Below are 27,643 nucleotides of genomic sequence, written 5' to 3'. Positions count from 1 at the left end.
GTTTCATCGAATTTTAATTTTGGTGTAAGTCCTAACTTGTATCATCACTATAGGTAGTCTATAACCATACCTATATAATCGTATACATAATAATTTAAAAAATAAATTTGCTATGTTTAAGTTTAACAACCATCGAAGGTCAACATTTGTTCTCAATTGACACTTTATTGTTTACAGTATCTAATGGATAATTAATAGTTCGTTAGGAGACAATTGGTTATGAGTTTATGACTTGATTCTAATAAAAAAAAAATGTAGCTGCCTAGTTACTTTTAAATGCCAAAAAAGTTAAAAAAAAAATAATACACGCTTTTTGATACTCAGGCTTTTTAACTATTAAGCTTTTAACTATAAGTCAAGATAAGTACCTACTACCTACTAACTGTAGCATATATCTTAAATCGTGATAATAATAAGCTTAGCTTTTCCGATATTAAACAACAAATAATAAGTTATAACCAAATACCTATTTTGATTGTGATAAAAACGTATTGAGGGTAACCGTTATATTCGTAATTCAAGATTGTTTGCAATTTGTATAGTATCATTACTTACGGGCTACGGCCTACCTAAATGTTTTCAATAACTTTCCACGATCTGGACATGATATTTTTTATTGGAATTCAATGAATACAAAACATTATACAAATGCTCACATGATAAACCATAATAATCTAGGACCGTGAATATACCTACCTACTTTTTACGATCATAACTCATAAGGTTATTCATTAAACACAGAGATGATGGCCGACGTAGGTACGCGACAGCAGTGACATCAGCAGCGTACAAGTGTGTAATAGTTTGCGTGTGCAAATAATCGTGCCAATCCGATAAATAATAATAATAATAATAATAATACGGCGGCGACGTGTGTTATTGAAAAGACGGCCTCCGCCGGCCGGGGCCACGCGTTCTATTTTTGGGCGCGCTAAGACGTCGTCGACAGATGTTCCGTTTCCGCGTCGTCGGTACAACACTCGAGAGCGGCGGCGGCGGCGCAACAACAATAATAATAGACGCCGCTGGTCTGCACGGCGGGCCGTGACAGGTCGGGTATCGTTGCGAGCGGTGCGGGACGTGGCTGGTTGCGATCGGCGCGGAACGGCTCGCGGTGTGCCGAGTACCGACTTCGGTGATAATACGGGCGCGAGCTGATATTCAGTTCCACCGCCGCCGTTGCCGTTGTCGCGTTCCTCTTGCCGTCGTATAATCACCGTACGGTCGTTTCGGTGCGTTCGAGATCCGGTCCGTCGGGCGGGTTGGCAGGAGGGGTAACGGGGCCGCCGCCGCCGCCGTAGCCGTCGTAGTCGTCACTCGCGTCCATCTGCTCTGTCGTCATCGCTCTCGTTCGCCGTCGTTACTCGTTATCATGCGCCGCCGCTGTTCGATCGTCGTTGCTGCCACCACTGCCACCGAGACCGTTTGTCGGACGATGACTACGACGACGACGGATTCCTGATCGATTCGTCATCGCCGCAGCCGTTTGCTTTTTCGCCCGCGAAAAAACACTTTTAGTATTATATTATTTTCATCGTCCATTTGTGAGCGCGATCGCACACACCCGGACACGGTGCCTGCCAACGCGTCGCCGCCGCCGCCGCCCGAACGCTCTCAGCACACCCTGCCCGATTGGGTAGCAGCCCGCTACGCCGGAGGAGGACTACACGGTGCGTATCTACCAGGTTTACGGGACACGGGTGCCCGGTTAGGTCTTAGCTAATTGCGCCCGTGCACGTTTTGCGCTTTCAGATGGCGACGCTATCTCTGAGGATATCCATCGTCGAACGAGATGTCACCAAAACGATGCAATTTGATCCGACCATATCGGTGTACAACGCATGCCGACTGATCAGAGAAAAGATATCTGAAGCCAATCTAGACCAACGTGAGTACCGTCAAAGTTTACGTTATAATAGGTAGGTAGGTACTAAATGTGTTATCATAAGTATCGACGGGTTACGTACCTATCTTAAAGTGCCCCGTTAGCTCGTTATCTGGCTGTGTTGGTCTTACCCCAACTGTGTCCATCCTCTGAACCGACCGCCGATCTCAGTGATGTTTTGATCTTGGAGTCTTGAACTTTAGAACTTAGATCCTAGCTATTTACCTATTTTTCGAAGTTATTGCAAAGAAATTGTTATTATTATTTCCCCTTTGTAAAATTATAGTGAAATATAATAATTAAATGGTTCTTTACTTTATTCAATCTCATTACATCAATATTTCTCCCCCAAACAACTATGGTCCGTAATGTCAAAACGTAACTCAGATTCATCTGGCCACTAAAAAAAGTTAGAGACCCCTGGCTCTGGAGGATAGCTTAGAGTAGAAATTAAATATTATGTTGAATAATTTACTACCTACCTAAATCTTATTTTTTCTTCGATTCAAACGTATGAGTTTAGTCCACTTTGTTTATACTATATTTTATTGTTATGTATTTTATAATATGTAGGTACTAATTTTATTCATTTTATATTAGTTTTAATAAAACTAGGTAGTAGTTTTTGGTTATATAACCAATTACCAAGATTTTCAATGCTTAAATAAAAATCATTAAATGTTAGGTATTTTTGAGGGTATTTTATTGTAAATTGTGTAGGTATTCTATATCTTATTATTTGTGTGCAATAGGAATACCTAACAACCATTTAGATATGTTGAATAATTTTTACCAAACAAAAATAAATATAAAAAAAGCGGGTAAGTCAATGTTGCTCTGCTGTACAGTAGTTTACTAGTGAGTCAATGTATAATGGATTGTATTAAACTTGAATTTAATGATATAATATCATTGTATAAAAAAAACAATTCTGAGCAAAGACGATTTATCAGTCTGGATTTTTTAAATTTTTATTATTTATTATAGCCTTTAAGTCAAATTAATATTATAATAGGTATTATAATTTTTTATTTGTTGCTACGTGATAAACAAAGCGTTAAAAATTAAAATCCCATTTTAAGCGGTTTTCCGTAATTTGTCAGTAGTTATTCCCGTGGCATTAAATAACTATTGAGAAAATCAAAAAATGACCTCTCTAAAGTACCATCTTGATCCAATTTGTTAAACGATAAGGTACTATATGTTGAAATTGAAGCACTGCTTCTGGTAGAAATTTTGTATACTGGAAATAAAAAAAAAAAAAATAAAAACCATTTTAAAACCACTAGTTTCCTCGCTCCGCTCAGAATCTAAAATGTATGCAAAACAGAGACACCAAGTTTTGTGTGTAGCTTACTATTCTAAAAGTATACTGCACACATGCTTATAACAGTAGAAATACAATTTAACCTTTGAACAACAAATTAAATACCTATACCTAGGTGCATTTTTTAAAAAATAATAATTAGGTAAATAATTTAAATAATTTAATTTTTATTCAAGTCTCATAAACGAGCTCAAAAATCTTCAGTTCATAAAAATTCTAGCCTTAATAATAAAATATAGCTCAAAAGTATATACATAAACTAATATCATTAATAAATAACAATTTGTTTACAGTCAAATTCATTGATTTGGACTCCACCCATACTTGTAGTACCTAGTATGAATGTCACAATGATATTATATTTACACATTTTTTTTTATTGAGATTGGATTATAAAATTATTCCATAATGTATTTTCCCAATTACGCATGGCTAATGAATTATATGAAGAAATGTACTTGGCGTATAATATGCATAAACCTAACGTATCAAATAAAATATTGGTTTGCTCAGCATTATAAAACAAATGTTTCTTATATGTTTTTTTTAAAAATATAACTTGATGTGCAAATTTAAAATATTTAAATGCACTATTGTGAGAAGTAATTGTTTATTTATTTTTTAACTGTTTCAGCAAAAGATTATGGATTGTTTCTAGCTGACGAAGACATAAAAAAAGGAGTTTGGCTGGAACCTGGACGTAATTTAGAATATTATATTCTGAGAAATGGGGTGAGTCAATTCTTATTTTTCAATAAAATATTGTTAAGAAGATATACTGTTTTTATCAGTTATTATGTAATTCTTAAAAATGTGAATACATTATTGGGTGATTCATTTAAAAATATATATAATATATTCTCTATTTTGGTATACAGTTTTGTTCTGTGTATTCTATTTTAATATAAAATATAAATATATTTTTTCTTTTATAAATATAACTTAATTTTATATAATTAAATTATAACATTTATGGTCTTAAATGGTTTTATGAGTACATTCAATAAGTTGAAATTGTCACTGGAATAACATAAAAACCTAGATAAAAATTGGTTGTGCAGAGTAGGTATGCATTGCACACAGTCCATCACATTCTATTTTGACTATATTAAAAGTGCCCTGAGCTCTTGAAAAGGGTGGTAAAAATATTTTTCTTTTCTTCAAAAGATGTTTTGAATTTTTAGCGACCTTTTAATGGTGATGGTTTATGGTTTTTTTTTTAACACAAACAGTAAATTATTGCCTTTTAAAACCCACGCATTTGTTGAAAAGATGCTTAGTCAATTTGATGATAAATCTACAAGTAGCAAAGAAAACTAAGATTCTTGACATTTAAGTCGTCATTATAGTTATATAATTTAAACTGTTAAAAGTGTATTTGAGAAACTATGGGAAGTGTGTGATGTATCGAATTAACTAAAGTTATTATTTTACCATTCAGATACCATTCTAAATTTGATAATTCACTCTAATTTTTTAAACTAACGGATCTACACATGTTCTGCCTTGTGTTCTGCTGAGCTTCAATTTGCTATGTTACGTACTTGTAAGACGGAGACAACACATGTGTGTGTGTGGCGTCCTTTAAGAACAACGCAAGTTCAGATTTTAATTATCAATTTTTTCTTTACAATTTGTTATTGTCAAATTTAAAATGTGATTATCTTAAACTAATGACCAAGATATTCAAGATTTAGTTGAATACACCTTAAATAACGATCTATAAATTTTATTTCCTGATAGTTTTATAAATTGTATATTTATGACAACCAATTCAGTACATATTCTTGTGACAGTGATATTGTCTCAAAGCTTAAGCTTAGGTATTCATAATTATATGAGTACTTATCTTCATAGGATCTACTAACAACCAATACTCTTTTGAATATTTAAATACTTCATTCCTACATCAAGAATCTACAAGGGAATATACTCTACGTTGATAATATTATAGGAAACAAAACGGAAAGTAGGTCCTTGAAAATATGGCCAAATAAAAATAATTCACTGAAAATTACCTAGTCCAACAAAAAAAAACCAAAGTTAAACAGGCCACGGAAATAAGACTGTAACTATTATTTTTTTAAGAAAATGTTAATAGGTACATTATTGTCTACCCAATATAATTTTGAACAAAATTCCCATGAGTACTTTTGTCTATCAATTATAATTTATTACTATACACCTTAATTTGTAATCGATATGTTGGAGGGGAAATAATAACTAGAAATTTAGAAAACTCTAAAAGCTATACCTTTAAATAATAAAAAAAGTATATTTATGTAGGTATTATCTATGCATATTATATGTTTGTGTTTGAACTAATTTCCAAATAATTTCACTAATTTGTAATAATGTCTAGTGGAAGTCTAGTAAGAATGTCTAGAATGTCTAGTATAGTGAAAAAAATACCAAGGTTAGGTTTGAACATCCCCCTCCCCTCACCCGTGTGTGTTGTATGTACGCCACTGATATTGACTTTTATTTTATTATAATTATATCAATGTACCTATTATTCAGGATTTTATTAAAATAATAATGAATGGTTTTGGGGACTTTTTTCTCTAGCTCTTATTTCCGATCATCATAATATTATGTATATTATTATATATTATTGTATACATTTCAACAGTCATTGAAAAATAAGTAACAAATTATCATTAATAATTGGAATGGTGGTTAAAAAAGGCTTCAAATTTGTTTGCACTCAGGCCTTAATTGGTTTAATTACGGCATCACAGCTCACTAGATAATATTAAAAGAATGTTACAAACTATAAATGAAAAAATTTACAAAGATTACTTGGTACTATTACTAGGTACTAATAATGAATATAATTTCATATTAATTTAACGCTTATTTTCTTTATTCTCAAAAGAATAAAGTGATTGAATACTATGTTAAAATAATTTATTGAATCTAACGTTCATATCTATACTACCTATTAGATTATCTATTTATTATTTAATGCATTTTTTATATTGATGAATCAAAAACAAATCTATATAAATTACGATATTTCTATCTTATTTGATTATAATAAAAATATGGAATCAAGCAATTTGCAATCAACCAAGTCAATTAGGTAATTATATATCTTAGTAATTATTTTATTGAATACTATTTGTTTACTAAGAAAAATTATCTTGAATTTAATATTATTTTGAGAATGAAATAAGTGAATTTTTACTAACCAGAATATAATTATGCACCTATATATAATTACATTTGTATAATTAATAAATATTTATATCTTTATATTTTGATTTTAAATTTAATAACACAAAAATTATAAAATTATTGAAATTAGTTATTTGCTCTGTATATCACACGCACAATATAATATAAAGTTGGATTTATATTATTTCCAACGCTCCAACGATCACTTAAATTATATGATAAGAATCCTAAAGTCAGATTGAATATTATATTAAAAAACTAACTTGGGATCAACTTCTCATATTTTTGATTTTATCTCTATAAGTAATACCAAAGTGAACTTTTAATTTGTTATATTCAATATTTCATACACTAGAGCAGCGGCGGATCCAGGGGGGGACAAAGGGGACATTGCCCCCCACCCAATCACCGTAGTTTCCCTTTGTTTTACACTGTGTCTAGCCAATTTATGTACTTTAGTACTTTTGCCCCCCCCCCCCCTAAAAAAAAAAAATTTATCTCTGAATCCGCCACTGCACTAGAGCAACAAAAATAAGGAATTGGATTTCAACCTCAAAACCAATTCAAACCAATTTGTTTTCAGAATCTTTATATTATTCTTGATTCTCACATTCATACAGTGACAGTAAATCCCTGCTTCTATTGTCTATTTCCCCTTTACCTAATAGGTGCACATAAACTTATAACACCAGGTTTTTTTTTTAAATTAATTTTTATTTTTATTATTTAACCCACAGAAACATAGGCCATCGGGTTTTAGGTCATTTTTAGTAGGTTTTTTAACTGTGGGGGAGGGAATGGATGGTTAGAACATGTGTGTATATGTGGCAAAGATTTATCCCTGGAATTCGGGTGATTATTACATCTCAATTTAATTGTACCTGTATTGGGCATCTTGATGTTTATTACAGAATAAAGTTAGGTGGTTTATAGATAACATATATCTTAATTAATTTGAAAAAAAAATATTTATTTACCTATATCCTTTTTAATTATCATTCATGTAGGTAACCTATCACATAAGATATTTTTTAACATATAATATACAATATATTATTTATAAAAATAAATAAAATATTGTCTATATAATAGAGATAGACTTAATACATAATTGCATCTGACGTATCTTGCTTTTTTATTACTCTCATATAGGTAATTTACAGTAATTTGATTAATTTAACTAAAAATATTGAGAAAAATATGTAGATACAATTTTATTTCAGATTTGTATATTTAATTAAATAATTTTTAAGACTTGTTGAGCATGATAAAGATTTAAAAAAGTTCCCGATTTAAATTAATTAGATATACATTTTATTGGAATTTAAATGAACCTCTTTGAATGTGAATATTATTAAACATAAAGTAAGTTGGATAGTTGATTAGGTAAGAATTTAAATGCTTAGAAGTTGGAACATAGGTGAGTTATAATTTATAATTAAGCCTTTAATTGAGTATAGTACAATATAATTATCAATAACTACTATTTCCAATAGTATGGCAATTGCCATTTAATGTTTTTGTTTGTAAAAAGGAAAACAATTTTTAATATTAAAAAAAAATGTTGATTATAATTATAAATAATTAAATGGGATTTTTGGGTTGGTTGATGGGTTTTTGTAAATGGGCTGGACTTTTTTTTAGTCAACCCTGAAATAAAGGAGCAATTTTTTCATTTTTGTAATACATTTATATAGTATTTATCAGTTTGTTAATACATTATCACGTAATAACTACATTTATAATGAATATAGTTGTACTTATAAATAATTATAATGAATGTTGTGTGTAGAATAGATAGAAAAAATTTCTTCATATACCTAATTCTGTGTTATTTATGGTTTTATTTTTAATGGTTTAGGATTTGTTGGAATATCGAAAAAAGATGAGAACATTAAAAGTGCACATGCTTGATGGAACATTGAAAACCCTTCTTGTCGATGACAGTCAACCAGTAGCAAATTTAATGGTGGTCATTTGCACAAAAATTGGTATGAGCTTAATAGTGTTTTATGTGTGATAAATGCTAATTAACGTATATTTTATATAAATTTAAAATATAATACTACGATGGAATTTATGTATGTTAAGGAATTACCAACCATGATGAATATAGTCTTGTGAGAGAAACTCCAGAGGAAGAAGTTGAAAATAAAGCTAATTTTGGAACATTGACATTAAAAAGACGAAAAGAAGATCGTGAACGCGAAAAAGATGCTAAAATGGAACAATTAAGAAAAAAATTGAAAACGGATGATGAAGGTAATATTAATTAATGTTTAATACATTATAATGTTTAATTATAAAGTATAGTTGTCTAATTTACACTCATTATTGCTATTTGTATAAATAATTTAAAACATTTTGTTAATACTAGGTATTTGAATACTATCTAAAATGTTATTAGGTATTATATTATTATTATTATTATTTCAGTCAACTGGGTTGATCCATCTAAAACTCTTAGAGAACAAGGCATTGATGAGGGCGAGCCTGTATTATTAAGAAGAAAATTTTTCTTTTCTGACGGAAACATAGATTCCCATGACCCAGTACAATTAAATTTATTATATGTTCAGGTAATTGACTTCACTTTATATTATTTCAGCTACTTTAGATCTATAAATTGATCTTGTTTTGTTTTCTAATTCATAGGCAAGAGATGCAATTTTAGATGGTACACACCCAGTTACAGAAGACCTTGCTTTGCAGCTTGCTGGTATTCAAACACATATTCAATTTGGAAATTACTGTGAAACCAAACACCGTCCCCCATTTTTAGAGTATAGTTTATAATTTATATCAATTGATAAAATAAAAATAAACATGTATATTTTTTTTAGTCTAAAGGAATTTTTACCTCAATCGTACACAAAAATAAAAGGTATTGAAAAAAAAATATTTTCTGAGCACAAAAATCATGTAGGTTTATCTGAATTGGATGCAAAAGTTCTTTATACAAAAACTGCAAGATCATTACCCACTTATGGAGTAACATTTTTCTTAGTTAAAGTATGTTATAATCTTTATTTTAATGTTAGTACTTGATTAAATATAATATTAGTTATATTTACTTGAATATTAAATTTTTTCTTAGGAAAAAATGAAAGGAAAAAATAAATTAGTTCCTCGTCTTTTGGGAGTGACAAAGGATTCAGTTTTACGTTTGGATGAAAGAACCAAAGAAATATTAAAAACTTGGCCTCTAACAACAGTAAGAAGATGGGGAGCTTCTCCAAATACATTTACATTAGACTTTGGGGATTATTCAGATCAATATTATTCAGTACAAACTACTGAAGCTGAACAAATACTTCAATTAATTTCTGGTTATATCGACATTATTCTGAAAAAAGTGAATATATAATGATGATTGTATAGTGAAAAAATTATTTATTTAAATTTTTTTATTTACAGAAAAAGTCTAAAGATCATTTTGGTATTGAAGGAGATGAAGGTTCAACAATGGTAGAGGATAGTATTTCACCGCTTAAGTAAGCCTATGTCTAATTATTAGAATAATTATTTTCTAATAAAAGAAGAATTTTTAAATTTAAACTTAAATAAATAATTAAATTCTGTTTCTTTTTTAAATTGAATAATGTAAAAACCATTTTTTTTTCTAGAGCTACAATTTTACAACACGAAAGTAGTCAGTTTGGAAAAGTTAACACTGAATCAGTGGCAAAGCCTGCAGTAATGAGAGCTGGAGCTGAAGGTAAATTCATTTTTATATTCTATTTTAGAGATAAAATATTACTACATTTGCACCAGGAATAATGTTAATAATCACAATCCAAACATTTTGTAGAAGCTTATAAATAGTTTATATAAGCTTTTATTATGCTTTTCATGAATATTATACTAGTTTCATAAATTTGCAAACAATATAAATATAATATAACAAAGATTTGTGAAACATAATATATTAACTCATGTCTATAGTTTTTAACTAACACCTAATATATGAAATTTTTTCATTAATAAATGTCTGATATTTTAGACTAAACATGCTCGCTTCTATTTTAATGGTTATAATTATTCTTAATAGTAGATAGAATTTAATTTCTATTTAGCTAAATTTAATTTAATTGATGAGTTATACTGTTATAATTAGTGCTAATTGTACAGTCGATATGATTTAATTTAAAAATTGTTTATTGGTGATAATTGAAATTTAGGATAACAAATATTGGGATGGTATATAGATAAAAATGTATTTTTTGTAAATAATATCATAAATCATAAAAAATAATTATTTGATTATTGATATAGTTGTATAATCTAAGTGAAAATATTTTTTGTGTTGTATATGATATTTTTTTGTCAATTGTTGATGATAAACTAGGATGTTATAAGAATGCTGATGTTTAATAAACAACATATTTTGGTCTGTTGATTCAGAGTGTACCTAAAATATTAAGTGTATAAATAACTGTATGATTTAGCAATAATTAAATTCTTTTATAATGGTTTGGACTGTATTTTTTCACATGTTTATAATAGATATGATTCTGTAAAGCTACATGCCTACAAGTAACGTTAAGATTTTAATTTTAAATTGTATATAGTTTATTTAGCTATGATAATAATTCAATTTAATTAATTTTATATATTTAATATAATATTATTTCTTATGTAATTACAGATTAATGAGTTTTTCAATTTTTAGAAATAATTAAATATTTCCCACTTTTAATTTCTTGCTAATGATAAAACAATTAAATAACTATTTCAATAGTGACATTTTAAAAATAATGTCACTCCCGTTTTCATTATAATTTTTCCACTGCAATTTTAAAATCCCGAAAACCATTGTGCCCAATTTAAATAGTCAATGCACTTCTTATTATATGTAATATGTATATCCTTATATTTGTTTTTTAATTTGAGTAATGCATTTAATTATAATCACAGTAGATATATAATATACACAAAAGTTATCTACCATTCTACCATAGAGTTTACAATGGTTAGCTTTTTAGAATGATCTGTAACTGATTTATGCAATTTTTATAATTTATAAGTTAATTACCATCTTAACCCAAAATGTTTCTTCTATTCATTGCTAAAATTTATCACATCAATAAAAAGTATTTTAATGATTGTACTCTTTTTATTATATTTATATTACTATACAAGTAAAAATTCTATATTATTAATTGTTTGAAGTATTTAAATCTCATCATAGGTAATTACATTTTTTTTTGCAGATTTTTTAGTTTATTAGAATTTATACTTTAATATGTTTCTGATTAATTAATATTGAAATACTGTCACATAAATAGACACATAAGTAATTGCGTGTTTAGTTTATTTGCACGATTATTAAATGGTGCAACTCTAAAAACCACCAAAAAAATCGTACAACAGAAGAAAAATAAGAAAATTTTTAATAAACATGCTGTTCTTTATGTACTTACAAAATAATAGGTACTTACATTGTTCAAAACTTTGGTTTTATAACATGGAATACAATATATACTATTGTACATCATTTTTTTTCTCATTAAACATTAAATACAATTTAGAAAAAAAACTGTTTTATTCAGGAATATAAAGAATATAGAATTCATGTCATCGTGTTAAAAAAAATACACCGTGATGCAGACAATCTGGAGCTTTAAAGGTAATATTGATTGATCATCAATCAATGAATGTATTTTACCATTTCCTCATTGTTATTCATTTGCCCTCTTCAGTTGTACATTGTTATGTGATCATTATACTCTTGTAGGTTTCTTCAGAATTATTATTTTCATAAGTTGTTGATTGTTAATCATCCATTGCATAATATATATATATATATTTGTAGTTTTGTGCGAAAACTATGTTTTATACTTGTAATATTATGACTAATAATATTCACAAATACATAAAACTAGTTAAACAAAACAGTATGTTTCAAGAATGTACAATCTATTAAGCTAATGAATATTTTTATGTTGAGATTTTTCACATGTATGAGCAATTGTAAAAAATGTTAAAACAACTATAATTACATAAAAATATAATTGATAAAGATTGAGTGTTAAGGAAACATACTGTCTACTCGTCACTCGAGTTGAATGAAGTTTTTATCAAATTCTAAGTTCATTTTTCAACATAAATATTATAGTAGCAATGCCTGAGGTGTAACCAAATGCATGATTTTGTTATAATTTAAATCAAATTAGTGCATGATTAGTACTTAATAGTTAATTAATCTATTTTAAATTTGTATTTATGTTGTGATCTTGTGATTGTAAGTTTAACCTCAATAGTTTGTTTATTATTGTATATTTTATAATCAGCTTTGGGAATACAAATTTCAATATGAAAATGCTTTTAATCAAAATAATTAAGCGTTATATTGGATAATTTTGATTAAGAGGCCTCGCGTTAACTAGATTCTATAGACCATTTAAGAAGAAACTTCATTTGCATTTGGCCGTTGATCTTAAAGTTATGTTAGTTGTAAATGGCTATTCCTCTTTAATATAGGTATAGTAAACGTACAATAATCTTTTCTGACCACAAACAAAAACAGACAGTTACAATTTCAATAGTTGGTTAAAACTCTTACTCCTATTTACATTAAAAAAAATAATTTGTATTTTTCATAAAATATCAAGGGAATGAACAAAGTACAGTTAAATTTTTTTTACATATTTAAATATTTTAGCTTGACATTTTTATACCAGATTTATTACAAATTAAAGAAAGAACAAAAAAATATAGCTTGGGCATACCTCTTTACATGGTATGCAGTTTGAATTTTTTTTTAAAATAAAATCAGGGTAATGTACTATCGGAATTAAATTGAGTAGTTTTTGACTTAAGAGGATGTCATAGCGTAACATAGAAAATTTAAGTTTAGTTGGTTCCCTATGTTACTTTTGGTATTAAAGTGAATTCAAAAGTTAGATAATTGGTGAATTCACTCTAATATTAAAAGTAACAACATAAGGTTGGTTGTACTAAATGTACTTTTACTATGTTGTGCTGTGCGTAGGTTAGAGAGAGAAAAAAAAATTGTACACTGACATCCTCTTAAAATACAATATTTGCGAGGTCCCTTCACATAATTTGTTACTCAAAATTTTGCTATGCATTTTAAGAGGATCCTACCTATGCATTTGTTGTCTTCGTCTTACACACGTACGACATAGCCAATTTTCAATCACTAGTTTCAATGGTGTGCTGTTAGTTTTGGGTATTAGAGTTATTTGGCCTAATATCAATTTTTAGATAATAACATTATCTGTGCCAGCGTTGGTTTTTATTCTATATTTTAATTTTCAAGCGAGATATGAGCATTTTTAATGTATGATATTTTTGCTTGAAAATTAATATTTTGATAAATCGGTAAGCACAGATAATGTTCTTACCTAAAAGTTTTATAATAGGTCAATTCACTCCAGTATAAAAACTAACAGCACACTATTGAAACTAGTGACTGACAATTTGTTATGTTGTGCGTGTGTAAGACGGAGACAACAATTGTATAGGTGTAGGGTCCTCTTAAATAGTTCAGTAATATATTTATGTATACAATAAAATGTTTGATTTTCATTTGTTAAGTCTAATAGTTCAGTTTATAAGTGTAAATTTTGTATATATGAAGAGTTAATTTATTTTATATATTATAATAATTTATTGAACACATTTTTTTTTATGGCAGGTTAACTATTTTACTATTGTTGATTATATAAATATTTTACTTACCAAGAAGAGTAGTAAATTGTATCATTATTAGCTTACTATTATTAATTATGTGTTGTATACTGATTATAAATGTGTAAAATAGTTTTGTTATGTGATTAATTTTTAATTATTATTTTGAATAACTAATTTTGTGTATAGGTGCTCGTCCATATGGACTAGGACACATGGGAAATGCTCAGTACACAACAGTCAGTGGACGAATAAATGTACACCATACACCATCAGTGGTATGTTTGATTTGTGTTGTTACTTAATGTTAGGCTGACATTTAACAAATTATAAAACAATGTGTGTGTGTTTTATAGGGACCACAAAATAAACAAATTAAGGTGTTGAGTGCACCACAAAAAGCATTGTGTATGACTATATCAAATAGTCAAGAAATTATAACTACTATTGAAAAAGAATTGATATCAAAAGCTGTTATTCCCGAATTTGGTAACGATGCAGTAAGTAATAATCTTCTGTTATGTTGTTTTATATTATGAAAAATTAATTGTTGATTTTCACAGGCTTCAACTAAACTGAAAGAGACTACAATAGATTCAAATAAACAAAACATCAGCTCCCAGATTGCAGCCATGAATGCCGCTACAGCTCAAGTAGTCACTTTGACTTCCGGTAATTATCACTTATTTTTTTTTGGTGGTTTTACTAAAATAACAGTTTTTTAAAAAAAAAAATTTCAGGAGATATTGACTATTCTAGTGTTGAACAAGCTATTACATCTATTACTACAAATTTACCTGAAATGAGTCAGGGTGTACGCGTTTTAGCTGCTCTAACTCCTACTGGTGATCATTTATTAGATGCAGCTCGTAAATTGTGTTCTGCTTTTACTGACCTTTTGAAAGCGGTTCAACCTGATTCAAACACTGTATGTGAAGGTTTAGGCCAAGTACATATTAGCACTGTGAATTTAATATTTTAATGAATATTTTAGGGACGTCAGAATTTACTTAACGCTGCTAGTAAAGTTGGCGAAGCTTCTCAACAAGTATTAACACAGATTGGTGATGATGGAGCTGATGAATCTCGTGACATTTTATTGAGTTTGGCTAAGGCGGTAGCTAATACAACAGCCGCTCTTGTTGTTAAAGCTAAAAATGTCGCAGCAACTGTTGAACCACAACATCAGTCAAATGTTATTAGTGCTGCAACTACATGTGCACTTACAACTTCACAGCTAGTAGCCTGTACAAAAGTATGTTCCTCTATAACATTTTACATATTTATATTTCAAAATAATTTGATTAATTGCTTAGGTTGTTGCTGGTACTGTGGAAAATCCAAGTTGTAAAGAACAGTTAATGGCTGCAGCTAGAGAAGTGGTTAATGCAGTAGAAGACCTAGTTTCTGTGTGTAATTTAACACAGCATGAAAATAATGAACATTTATTACAAGAACTTTCGGATGCAGCATATCAAGTTACCACTACATTAAACCAATTACTCAATAGACTTACAAGCGCATCTAGGTGAATATCTATTGTCTTAGGAATTGGTTATACAAATTACTCATAAATAATAACAAGGTTAAAAATTTGACTTCTAATAATTATATAGAGCTGTTGGAGAAAGTCTGAGTAATTTGGTAGATGTATGCACATCTCCTGTTTCAAAAGAAAAGAGGTTCAACACGGAGAAAACTTTTCAAGTTCAAGAGTATTCAAAGTCATCCAACGATACTGGTTTCATAGATCAGACCAATTCATCAATGAATTCTAGTAAGTTAGATACAAAGTATATTATTCTTTATTAGAACTTTTATAGTATATTTGATACATTACAAGTGGTTATTACAGGTGACAACTTGTTAGATATTTCAACATTGACAAAACGCTATGAGTATAACCATGATACAAACATAAATAATCAAAATTATGGATATCATAAGTCGACACACGATTACCAATTGCAAAACACCATGACAGAAATTGAAAAGCAGCAGGTATGTTACTTATTGCAAATATTAGTTAACTTCTGTTTTGTTTTCATTGATATTTAACCAAATAATCTGTACAAATAGATATTGCACAAATTGTCATCTAGTGGAACTCGCGGTACTCAAGCATGTGTAAATGCAGCTAGTACAGTGTCTGGTATTATTGGTGATTTAGATACAACAATACTCTTTGCCACTGCTGGAACACTCCATGCTGAAAATGAAAATGAAACGTTTTCTGACCACCGAGAAAATATTTTAAAGACTGCTAAAGCATTAGTAGAAGACACTAAAACTTTGGTTACTGGTTAGTATTAATTTTGTTTAAAGACACATTCACAGCCATGTCGTGTGCCGTGTCGAGTCGATCAAACCATATTGTGATTGGACGTTACTTTTTTGGTATCATGTAATAACCAAGTTGCAACCGAGTATCCAAAGAATTGACTACATCTCAACTCTTAAACCATTTTGGTTACCTGGTTACTAGTTGTAACCATATAGGTACCACACCCACGCATGACACCATACGCAATGTAGTTGTGAATCTGGCTTTGTACTTAAAGATACCTAACTGATTACTGTTACCAATATTCTGCCATGCAAATCAAAAGTGCCGTAACTAAAAAAAAAAAAAAACAATAATAATAGTCAGATAACTAATTTTACACATTTTTTGTTGAAAAATACCCCTTAAATTACATATTAATATTATAGGTTATAAACACAATTAATATTCTTTAAAAAAGCCTGAAGTAACAAAAAAAAAATTTGTAGTACTAAGTAAGAGTAGTATCATACATTTTACTAAGCATAAACGCCGTAAATGTTTGTATTTCTATATTTTTTCTGAACTAACGACATTGAATATTAATAGTTTCTAAATTGTTACACTCATTTTGTTTTTGAATGTTTATTATTTCGTTATGCGGAATAGGTTAAGATAAAATAATAGTTTTGGTTCTTTTGATTATTATTTGTTAGTATATTTCCAATTGTAGTGAAAATTGTGAAATTTACTTGCGGCGTTTTTCCTTGATAAATAGAATTATATACTGCTTAAATCATTGAGTGAAAAAATAAAATAAACTTCTATTCTTGTAATAAGTGAATACTTGTTTATTATTATTTCATTGTATTCTTCATCTAAAAAACTCTGAAGTCTGATAATATGTTTTATACTTATTCAAATAGAATAACAAATAATAGAGGTATTTTGAGGACGCTACATCCTCTTGTGTTGTCTCCGTATTACAAATGTACAACATGTAAAACTGTTAGAATAGATGGAACCACTCGGGGTGTAGTGATAGTTAAGACTCCAAAAATGATATACAATATAGTTCAGAACATCAGTGAAATATTGTTTTTATTTTTTTAAAATCACTTAAACAAAAAAAGTTCTTATTGTTTCAAAATCCATTATATTCTGTTTTTTTCAGACTTCAATAACTTTATTTGTAGTTTTTGTGGTGAAACATTTGTTTCTTAGTTATTACTGTAGCCTTCTCAGTTCTTTCCCGGGCAATACAGTTTTTGTTATGTTTTACATTTGGAAGACGGAAAAAACATATCGTCCTCTCAACATAAAAAATATAAACATGTATTTTTCTCAAAACTAATATTATTTAGTATATAATTTTTTTAGAACTATTGCTTAGCAGGTATATTGAGAGTTTTTATAAGATAACAAATTTGTTGAACTGAATCATTATCAAGAAAAAAGAAAGATAGTTCACATAATATTTCTTATTTTAATTATAATTTTACTGAAGTATTGAATTTTTGACTTATAATTTAAGTATGTATTAGCTTGCATTAAAATATATTTTTAATCATGATCCTTGTTATGTATTTAAATAATGGATTGTTTTGATTGCTTTTGAAGCGTTAATAATTCAAAATCTATAGAGTTTTGTAATATTTTGAATAGTTGGTGAAATTATTATCATTGAATTTAATTAATAAATAAACAACTTCAAAATATTATGTATTTATGTATAATTTTATTTAGTTATAATTTGGAAATGTGTTTAGGTGCGGCTTCCTCTCAGGAACAGCTAGCAGTGGCCGCCCAAAATGCTGTTTCTACTATAATACAATTGGCTGATGTTGTCAAGTTTGGTGCAGCTTCTTTGGGAGCTAACAACCCAGAAGCTCAGGTGTGTGTTTATAATATTATTATAATTGTTTTTCTCACATGAAACATTAATTTTGAATAATGTTATTGAATCAATATTTATATTTACTTCAACTTATGATCGGTGAATCAGGTATTAAGTTAAAATGTATATATTTTTATTACATTTTAAAATTTTAAAGATGGCTCATTTACTTATTTTATTAATTACGCCCAAGATGAGCAAAAGTTACAGATTATATTTACATTAATTAGCTTATAAAGAATATAAACACGGTAAATTATAAAAATAATAAAAGTTAAGTTATTACAGAACATACACATAGGGTTTAACGAGCTATAATAACTGTAGTTCTGGCAATTCATACTAAGTGTTTTCAAGAGTTGAATGTAGGTACCTTAAATTTAATTTTAGTTCAGAGATTGGGACATTCAATTTGATTATTATGACAGAGTAGAGCAGCAAATTTAAACATTTTTGATTATTAATAAGTTTTTATGTATATAATTAACATCATTAAATAATTGGCGTTCAAAAAACGGATCAAGACCACATTGTTTAACAACATTAGAAAGATCATTCATTGGTAATCTTAATTTAGGTGCTAAAAATTTTAGAAAGCAATTTTGAATACTTTCAAGTTTATTTACTCAAATACCAGTAAATGGGTTCCATACTACTCAACAGTATTTCAGAATGGAACGTATTAATGAACAATACAGCACTTACATACAAGTGGGATTATCGAATTCCCAAGTATCGCATCTAATTAAAACATAAGACTTTTAGCACTTTTTATAAATTTTGTGTAAGTGTAATTTAAACAATAAGTCACTAGATAGCCAAACACCTAAGTCTTTTACAGACGAAACTACATTCAAGGATACATTATGTGAGAAACATATTTGTTGACATTTATTAACATTTATGTTTAACTTGTTCATTTTACACCATTTAGTAAAACGATCTAAGTCTTCCTGTAACTCTAAACATTTATTAGGTGTATTAGTTGAATTGTACAATTTTAAATCATCGGCAAACAGCAGATATTTGGAATATTTAACATTTTTATCTAAATTATTGACAAAAATAATAAAAATAGTAGTGAAGATAAATTATCTCCTTGAGGCATACCAGAGGTAACATTAATAGTATCATATAGAATATTATTAATTTTTACCTGTCTCGTCTAGTAAATCTCAAACCAACTTATTAAAGTACCATGTACACCCATTAATTTAAGTTTATATAATAATATTTTAATACTAACAGTATCAAAAGCTTTTTTATGATCCGTATAAACAGCGTCAACTTGGCTACTACTCTCAACTGTAGATATTAAATCAGAGTAAAAAACTAATAAATTCGCACTAATTGACCGTTGTGACCGGAACCCATATTGGTTAGATGACGAGTTAACTTAAAAGTGGTTGATATTTTGTTATTTATAATTTTATCGATATATATACTTATATTATAGTATAATTAAAAAATTAAATCTTATTTATCATAATGTTTACTTTAATAGGTTATGTTAATCAACGCTGTGAAAGATGTGGCCACTGCATTAGGGGATCTAATTCAAGCAACAAAAGCTGCTTCCGGGAAGAATATCAATGATCCATCAATGAATGAACTAAAAGAAAGTGCTAAAGTAAATTGATAAAATTAAATATTAATACCAATTGAGAATATTTAACATAAAAAAATGCCCCATTTATATATTTTCAGGTAATGGTTACAAATGTAACTTCACTTTTAAAAACTGTAAAGGCGGTAGAAGACGAACACACACGTGGCACAAGAGCCCTTGAATCAACTATTGAAGTTATTGGCCAAGAAATTCGGGTACATTTAATAATTTTAAAGTAAAAGAAGAATAGAATTACGTTTTAAAACCAAGAAATAATGTTAATAATCTTTGTAACTAACCAGAAAATGACATGATTTATAGTTTAAAAAGTTCTGTCCACTATCCCTCAAATAATGATGTTTAAACAAGTTTTGTAAATAATATTGATATTACTAGATATTTTAATTTAAAATAAATTGTGATGAGAGCTTACAGTTAAATGTTATGCAAAGTGTAATTTTGATACTTATGACTGCAGAAAAAAAAATATACCAACTATATAAACTATAAACACACTAATTTTTAATTAAATTGAAATCTTCAAACAAGATTTACTCTGCATTAACTAACTTTGTCTATTTACCATAACTATTGAATATAATCAAATTTTAGGCTTTAAGCTCAACTGAAACATTCAAATCAACAGCTACTGTAGAAGAGCTGATACGTTGTACGAAACCGATTACAATGGCTACAGCAAAAGCTGTCTCAGCCGGTAACAGTGGTAAACAAGAAGATGTTATTGTTGCAGCAAACATGGGACGTAAAGCTATATCGGATTTGTTGACTGTCTGCAGGGTAATGAAATTGCTGTTAAGATTTTTGGAAGCATTATTGGTATATTTTTTTTATATATATTATGTGGCATTCAGGGATGCAGTAATACTATTGAAAATGCTGATTTGAGAGAAAGAACATTACAAGCTGGGTACAATATCTCCCAAGAATACAGAAAGTTGTTGCAGACCGTATTGTTTATAATATCTAAACCAAATTTAAGTTCTGATTCCAAGCATATGTTACAAACAATTTCCCGTATGATCGCACAATATGTCACAGAATTGATATCTGTAACTGAAACTATCAAAGGTAATAAATTGAACCATTTTAATATTTAATATAATACTGTAAAATATTTAAAAATGTTTAGGTAATGATTGGGTCAGTCCTGAAGATCCTACTATAATTGCGGAGAACGAATTGTTGGGTGCTGCAGAATCTATTGACGCTGCTGCCAAAAAACTTGCCAGCTTACGTCCCAGAAAATCAGTGAATGTGGTAAAATGAATGAGAATTTATTATATTTAAAAAAGCATCAACTCTATATTATATTATGTATATTAAAATTCTGAACTTAAGGAATAAATTATTTTATAACAATATATTTATGGTTTATGTTCAGGAAGCTGCAGATGCGTCATGGAATTTTGATGAAGTTATTTTGGAAGCAGCTAAATCCATTGCCGCTGCTACATCGGCACTAGTGAAAGCAGCATCGGCTGCACAACGTGAACTAATCGATTCTGGAAAAGTAAGATACTTACATAATATAATATCTAGGAAGGGTAAAGATAATAATAACATTAATGTATATATTTACATATACATTCCGTGTGTCCGCTAAAACAGGGTATTATACTGTATAATTAAATAACCATATTACTCAGTATCCCATACATATTTTTGAATTCTGTTTGCTGAACATGAAACTAGACTATTGGATTGTCTCCCGCTGACAGAATTCTAAAATATGTATATGGTACTGAGTAATGTAGGTAACTGAGTAATAGAGTGTAGAGTGTACCCAGTTTTCGCGGACATACGGTATATATATAACAAACAATTAAACGAGCACACTTCATCCAAACAGGTCAGTCGCAGACCTTTAACCAGTTCTGATGATGGTCAATGGTCAGAAGGCCTGATATCAGCTTCTCGTTTAGTGGCCGCTGCTACTCACAGTTTAGTGGAATCAGCAAATGCCTTAGTGCAAGGAATATCGAGCGAAGAAAAGCTAATATCATCAGCAAAACAAGTGGCTTCGTCGACTGCCCAGTTGCTAGTGTCTTGTAAAGTTAAAGCTGACCCCGACAGTGCATCCACAAAGAGATTATTGGTAAATAAAACTGACATTAATTTCTTAATCTGTTTTACCTCTATTTTTTAACGTTCAACAGAGAATGTGTTTACTAAAAAATACACAATTTGCATAATTTAAAGTTAAACTTTTTTTGAGAATAACAATGCATTTGTTTTTCAAAAAAGTGCATAACAAAAGACTATAAAATCTTGGTTGTTCATTTTTTTAGACATTGTTCCTAGTAAAAATAATAGAATATTATACGTAAATCTTTTACTTGGCACCCTCTGTACAAATGTAATGTAGTGTATGTATACACTAGAATACTAAATAATAATAAAAATAAAATGTGTACAACGGCTATTTTATTTTAGAAATAGTAATTATAGTGACTATACTAATAATTCAATAACAAATAACAATATTACGTATAATAATATACGTAATATGTATGTCTACATAAATACTATCATATAAATAAAATTATTATTACCGTCGCCTAGAAGCAAACTCCGTCAAGCTGATATGAGAGTGTCCAAGTCAGTCCACTATTGCGAGTGATGTACTAGTGAGAACATGGTTTATATAGTTCATGTCATTTATTAATTAATAGATATTTATCGTGTTTTGTCGTAATCTTATTGTACCCTAATTATTTAATATTGGGAGGTATTCAAATGTAAAGTATTGTGATTATTTTGACTCTCAGTCACTCGTGGTTTCCTATTTGTCTCATTTGTCTGTTCTAACTTATTTGTCATTTTTACTTAGGCGGCCGGAAATGCTGTGAAACGTGCGACAGACAACCTAGTTAAAGCGGCCCAACAGGCCATTCAGAACGACGAAGAACGAAGTCTGGTTCTTAGCAAACGGATGGTGGGAGGAATCGCACAAGAAATTAATGCTAGGTAATCACTTGATTGTGAATTTTATCATCCATTTTAACTCGCACCATTGCACAAAATTTATTTTTAATAATATGTGTGTTTGTCTGTATTTGAACAGATCAGAAGTATTGAGGATCGAACGTGAGTTAGAAGAGGCCCGTCAACGGTTGGTTGTTATCAGGCAAGCCAAATACAAGGCTAAAGGTGATGACTCAAGTCCAACGGAGTTGTTGGAAAACGATTCGTCTTTCGAAAATCAGTTAAATGGCAGCAGGTAAATATGGATAAAAAAGTTGGAAAAGCTTTCATTGTATTTCTTAATTTTTTTCGTCAATATTAGCTGTCTTATATTGATTATTATTATTATTGTCGTCCTTAAATGCTGTAGTATGTTGTTTGAAAATATTTATACTGCGTTATGTGTGAAAAACATGACTAATACTTGATTCCATCATAGTGTTATGGCATCATTTTTGTTCATAATAATAGATGGGGTGCCAATAACACGGTATTACTTACAATGTGTATATTTTTTACCACATTTCCTGTATTCCAAAGAGAATAAATATGTTGAAAATACGTGGGTCTTCGTTACAAACTATTTGTGCGCGAATAATACTTTTTTGGTAAAACATCGGTGCTTATATTATAGAACCTCCACTGACAACTACGTCAACAGTAGTATGGATGAAAATGGAGACAACATTCAGGCAAATGCCTACAACGTATACAAGCTCCTCAACAACTCGAATGATCAAACTAGTCTGAACACTTTTAATGAAACGTTTCACTCGGGCACAAATAAATTGTACACGTACAATTCAGCAGGTATACCACCTAACGATAAATACACGTAATGTGGTGTGGTGAACAAGAGCAATAAAGTGGTGGACACTGCTCTCTACCGAGACTGTTTTTTAATGCTTTGAAAGCTTAAATGCTGTCGCTTGCTTTATTCTATTGTGCTGCTGCTGCTGCTGCTGCTAAGTACTAACTTCTAATGATCTCAAACCACTGATTTCTTACTATATACAACGAAACAGGAATTAAATGTATATTTATTTATGATAATAATCAACAAAAAATATACCGTGTAATAAATAAAATATTGTGGAATTAATTTATATTTAAATCTATTATAACTGTCTAGAAAGAATTTACTGTGACATAAAGTATATTAAATGAAGTTACACCTTGAGCTCTTTGTCTAATATTTTCTATTGTTTCTATAGAAATTACGGAAGTTAGTTAGTGTTGTGGATATACGAGTTTGAATATAGAAAGTATCCAAAAAATTGGAATTATCAAACTTATAATATTAATTATATAATTAATTGTATTTTCTAATAGGTATTTTATATTTTGCTATATGTATCTAAAGTAAAAGTGGGCATGTAGGTGCGACCGAGTTTTATGACTTCCGCGATGTAACGATCTACTGGCTTATCTTATGATAGTTTTGAGATTCTCTTTAGGACCGAACAATAATGTCTTTTATATTATGCTGCTAATACGGATAAACCTTTAATTGCTTCTATACAGCATGTATTCTCCGCTTATGATATTATCCTCTATATCTATCTCTAGTTTCAGTAGTAGCTGAAGAGATGTCAGTAATGCTAACCAGTGTTATGCATTAATTATTCTACTGCACTAGTGTACTCCACGCCTAAATAAAATTAATTGGCTTTCCTAAATATAATGAATTTATGAAATTACTTATAGTTATTTCTCTAATAATCTTCTTAGATTAAAACTAAAAATAAAGAAGTAAAATTTGCAATTAAATAGAATTGAAAATAATAACAACATTCTTAATGACAATCCCATTAATTGCAGTAGCTGTATACAACTGGTGTATTTAGAATCATTTGTCTTATTGTTTGACAAAACTATAGGACATAAATAGATTTAAATTTTGAAAATGGATTATGATTAATTAGTTAACAATTTTTTTATAGTTTAATCATGATGATTCTAGTTCTAATCTTCATGATTTTAATTGAAGCAATTTTCAATATTGTTTTCAGTTATTTTCTAGGTTTTTACACTAGTATTTTATAGACAACTGAATCACTGGTACATACTTAAAGATATGGCTGCATTATTAGCTACTTCTGAATTACACTGTTATTTTATTTGTAACTTAAAAAGTGTAATAAATCTAAATAACGGATTTGAATAAAAAATGACGATTGACATACAGCAGAAAAGTTGACGAGTCAATGCTGTCAGTAATTTTGAAAATATTATTTTAATAAGTTAATTTGTTTAAAAATATAAATATTTTGACTTTCCTCTTAACCTGATATAATTTATTTACATATCATGAAGTCAATTTCAAAACCTAGGAGACTGCTTTCAAGCCACCTCTTCAAAACTATCAAAGTGCATGCCAGATAATTTTAGTGTTAATTTTTAATAATACATTTGTTTGATTATTAATGAAACTAATAGGTATTAATGTTTATTTTTTAGGCTCGAGCCCCAAAAATGTGTTTAACAAATCCTCCTCGATGTCCACCAAGAACAACACAGTAAAGTATAATTGCTCATCCACCATCAGCAATAACACAACAACGACAACCAAATCGTACACAGTCAACGAATGAGAGCATCAGAATTCTTGTCGCTATCCTGCAGTCACATTCAAAAATGAACTTTTCCTTTTAAAATTATGCTGCTCTCCTCCATCTCACTCATCTGCACTTATTAATTTACACAAACACACAAAAGACTTACTGTCCAGAGCCTATAATGCATGTTTTATTATTATTTATATAAAGGAGCACTAACAACCTTGATTGTATATTTTGATTCAATTTATTATTGTCTGAACAATTTTGTTTTGCAACGAGACGTCAGAATATGCACTCAACAACTATACTTGTTTTGTTTTTAATTTTATTCAGTGACATTATTCATAACAGTATCTTGTTTTTAACATGTTAGTTCCTAACACGAATATATTATTATATATGTTTATATTTAAAATTTTTATTCACGCACTAAGTATTTAGTTGTAGTAGTGAATCATCAAAAATAATAATAATAAAAATCACTACTTATATATATTATTTATGTATATCACGATTAGAACAATCTCACATTCAAAAATTCTAGTCAATTAACTCATTCGATTAGTAATTGTTTTAAGTTTTACAATCTTATCTTAACATAAACATATCGTTGTATTGCTGAAATTCAAACTAGTTTGTCTTTCAAGACCAGTCTACGTAAATAATGACTAACCATGCTTATTGTACCTTTAGATAATCGCGAACTTGGAAAGAGGTGTTTGTGCTAACTTTTTATATAAATAGTCTATAAATTAATACTCTATTTTTAATAGCCCAACAGCATTATCGAATTGTAAATATTATCCAATAAGTATTTACAACTACAAAAACATCGAATTTTAACGCTCTGTAGACATAATTATTAATTATGTATTATGATAAATTTATAAAAGATAATATATATATATATATATATTTGTTAATTAAGGGCTGTCTCTACTAACAAAATTTTTTACAAAATCAATCAATACTTCATGGAATAAATAAAGTTACTGCAGTTTTTTTTGTTATTAATTTAAATGTTCTAAATAAATATATCAACTAAACATTCTTTAAATTTCACAATTTAACTAATAGATTGAAATAATATGATTTTTTTTTCATGAAAATAGTGAATTTGAGAAAAAACTACTATTATGAACAAATGTGTAGTATTTAAGTGAATATGGCTGCTAATCCAAATATTCTGTAATATTATAATAATATGCAATTGAAAGATTACTCATGGTATTTATTCATTTTTATATTGAAAACAATTAAATTGCTTGATTTATAAAAATATGTGCCCTAGAAAACCTTTTTATGTCACAACACCACAAAAATAGTAGTTATACTAAAATTGTTCGAAAACATTGATTATGAGATTATGTTAGTATAGACGCCTTGTTAAATGTTTCTACTCAATACTGTTAAAACTATAAATTATTGTTCATTATTTTTTTTTATATATATATTTAGTTTGAACTATTTAATTATTTGTTTCATACCAAATATGAATTATATTTATTTTTGTATTTTGTTTTAACGTAATAGTGAATTAAATATATATTTACTATTAAAAATTAAAATGTTGACTGCTTTATAAATCTGTAACTTATGTATGAAAAAACTTCAATTAATCGTTATAATGACAATTTAATCTTGTATTAAACTTTATGTTAACTAATAATGTTAATCAAATTGTCACATTAAATATTATTTTATCATCATGTCACATATTTTGCCATTTAATTGTGCCGTAAAGTAAATTAATAGTTTTTTTTTTTTTGCATTATTTATTGTAACGGCGTAATATGTAAACATTTTTTTATACCCAAAGTGTTTATTTTTTTAATAACTAGCTAACTGCTGTAGGTATTGGTTAACATTAACTTTTATAGTACTCACCTTACTAATTAAAATTTTACATAAAGGAGTGTAATTATATTTATATATTTATTTATTTACTATTAATTATTAAAATTATAATTTTTTCATTGTGAATATTAACATTGTTATTAGTTATTTATTATACATATATATGTGTATAATAATATATCATAAAAATAAATGTATGTATTTTCATTTAACTTAAAAACAAATCTTAATGTTTACTGAAGAACGAATTCATTATTATAACATATTCTCTTTGATTAGAGAATTTAAGCATAATAAGGATCATAATTATTATAATATTGTTAATGCTAGATGAAACACACATAATTTACGTGCACTATAACGATAAATGTATTGATTTCATTGTATTATTATTATAATATTATTAAAAAACTATACTGACAT

The 27,643-nt window shown here is 28.5% G+C and overlaps 1 protein-coding gene across 2 annotated transcripts; it reads left to right on the top strand.

The window, feature by feature from the left end:
* The first annotated feature begins 1,076 nt into the window (after positions 1-1,076).
* On the top strand, positions 1,077-27,643 carry LOC132936632 (talin-1-like). Of its 2 annotated transcripts, XM_061003385.1 has the most exons (32): positions 1,077-1,670; positions 1,753-1,888; positions 3,847-3,944; positions 8,254-8,383; positions 8,484-8,654; positions 8,829-8,971; positions 9,048-9,175; positions 9,236-9,404; positions 9,490-9,747; positions 9,810-9,886; positions 10,019-10,110; positions 14,238-14,326; positions 14,405-14,548; positions 14,612-14,720; positions 14,789-14,976; positions 15,043-15,303; positions 15,365-15,576; positions 15,665-15,825; positions 15,904-16,049; positions 16,128-16,350; positions 18,081-18,205; positions 19,713-19,838; positions 19,916-20,032; positions 20,430-20,615; positions 20,690-20,906; positions 20,968-21,095; positions 21,220-21,348; positions 21,688-21,933; positions 22,669-22,805; positions 22,903-23,058; positions 23,437-23,612; positions 25,263-27,643. In XM_061003385.1, exons 2-32 carry the CDS (start codon positions 1,753-1,755, stop codon positions 25,394-25,396), a joined length of 4,812 nt encoding a protein of 1,603 aa, XP_060859368.1. In that variant the 5' UTR covers positions 1,077-1,670; the 3' UTR covers positions 25,397-27,643. The 2 variants fall into 2 exon arrangements, with proteins under 2 accessions (XP_060859368.1, XP_060859369.1); XM_061003386.1 differs by lacking the exon at positions 23,437-23,612.

The sequence above is a fragment of the Metopolophium dirhodum genome, chromosome 1 (genome assembly GCF_019925205.1).
Source record: "Metopolophium dirhodum isolate CAU chromosome 1, ASM1992520v1, whole genome shotgun sequence".
In the NCBI taxonomy this organism is placed as follows: domain Eukaryota; kingdom Metazoa; phylum Arthropoda; class Insecta; order Hemiptera; family Aphididae; genus Metopolophium; species Metopolophium dirhodum.
The sequence above is the reverse complement of the archived record's forward strand: the minus strand, read 5'-3'. Positions and strand labels throughout refer to the sequence as shown.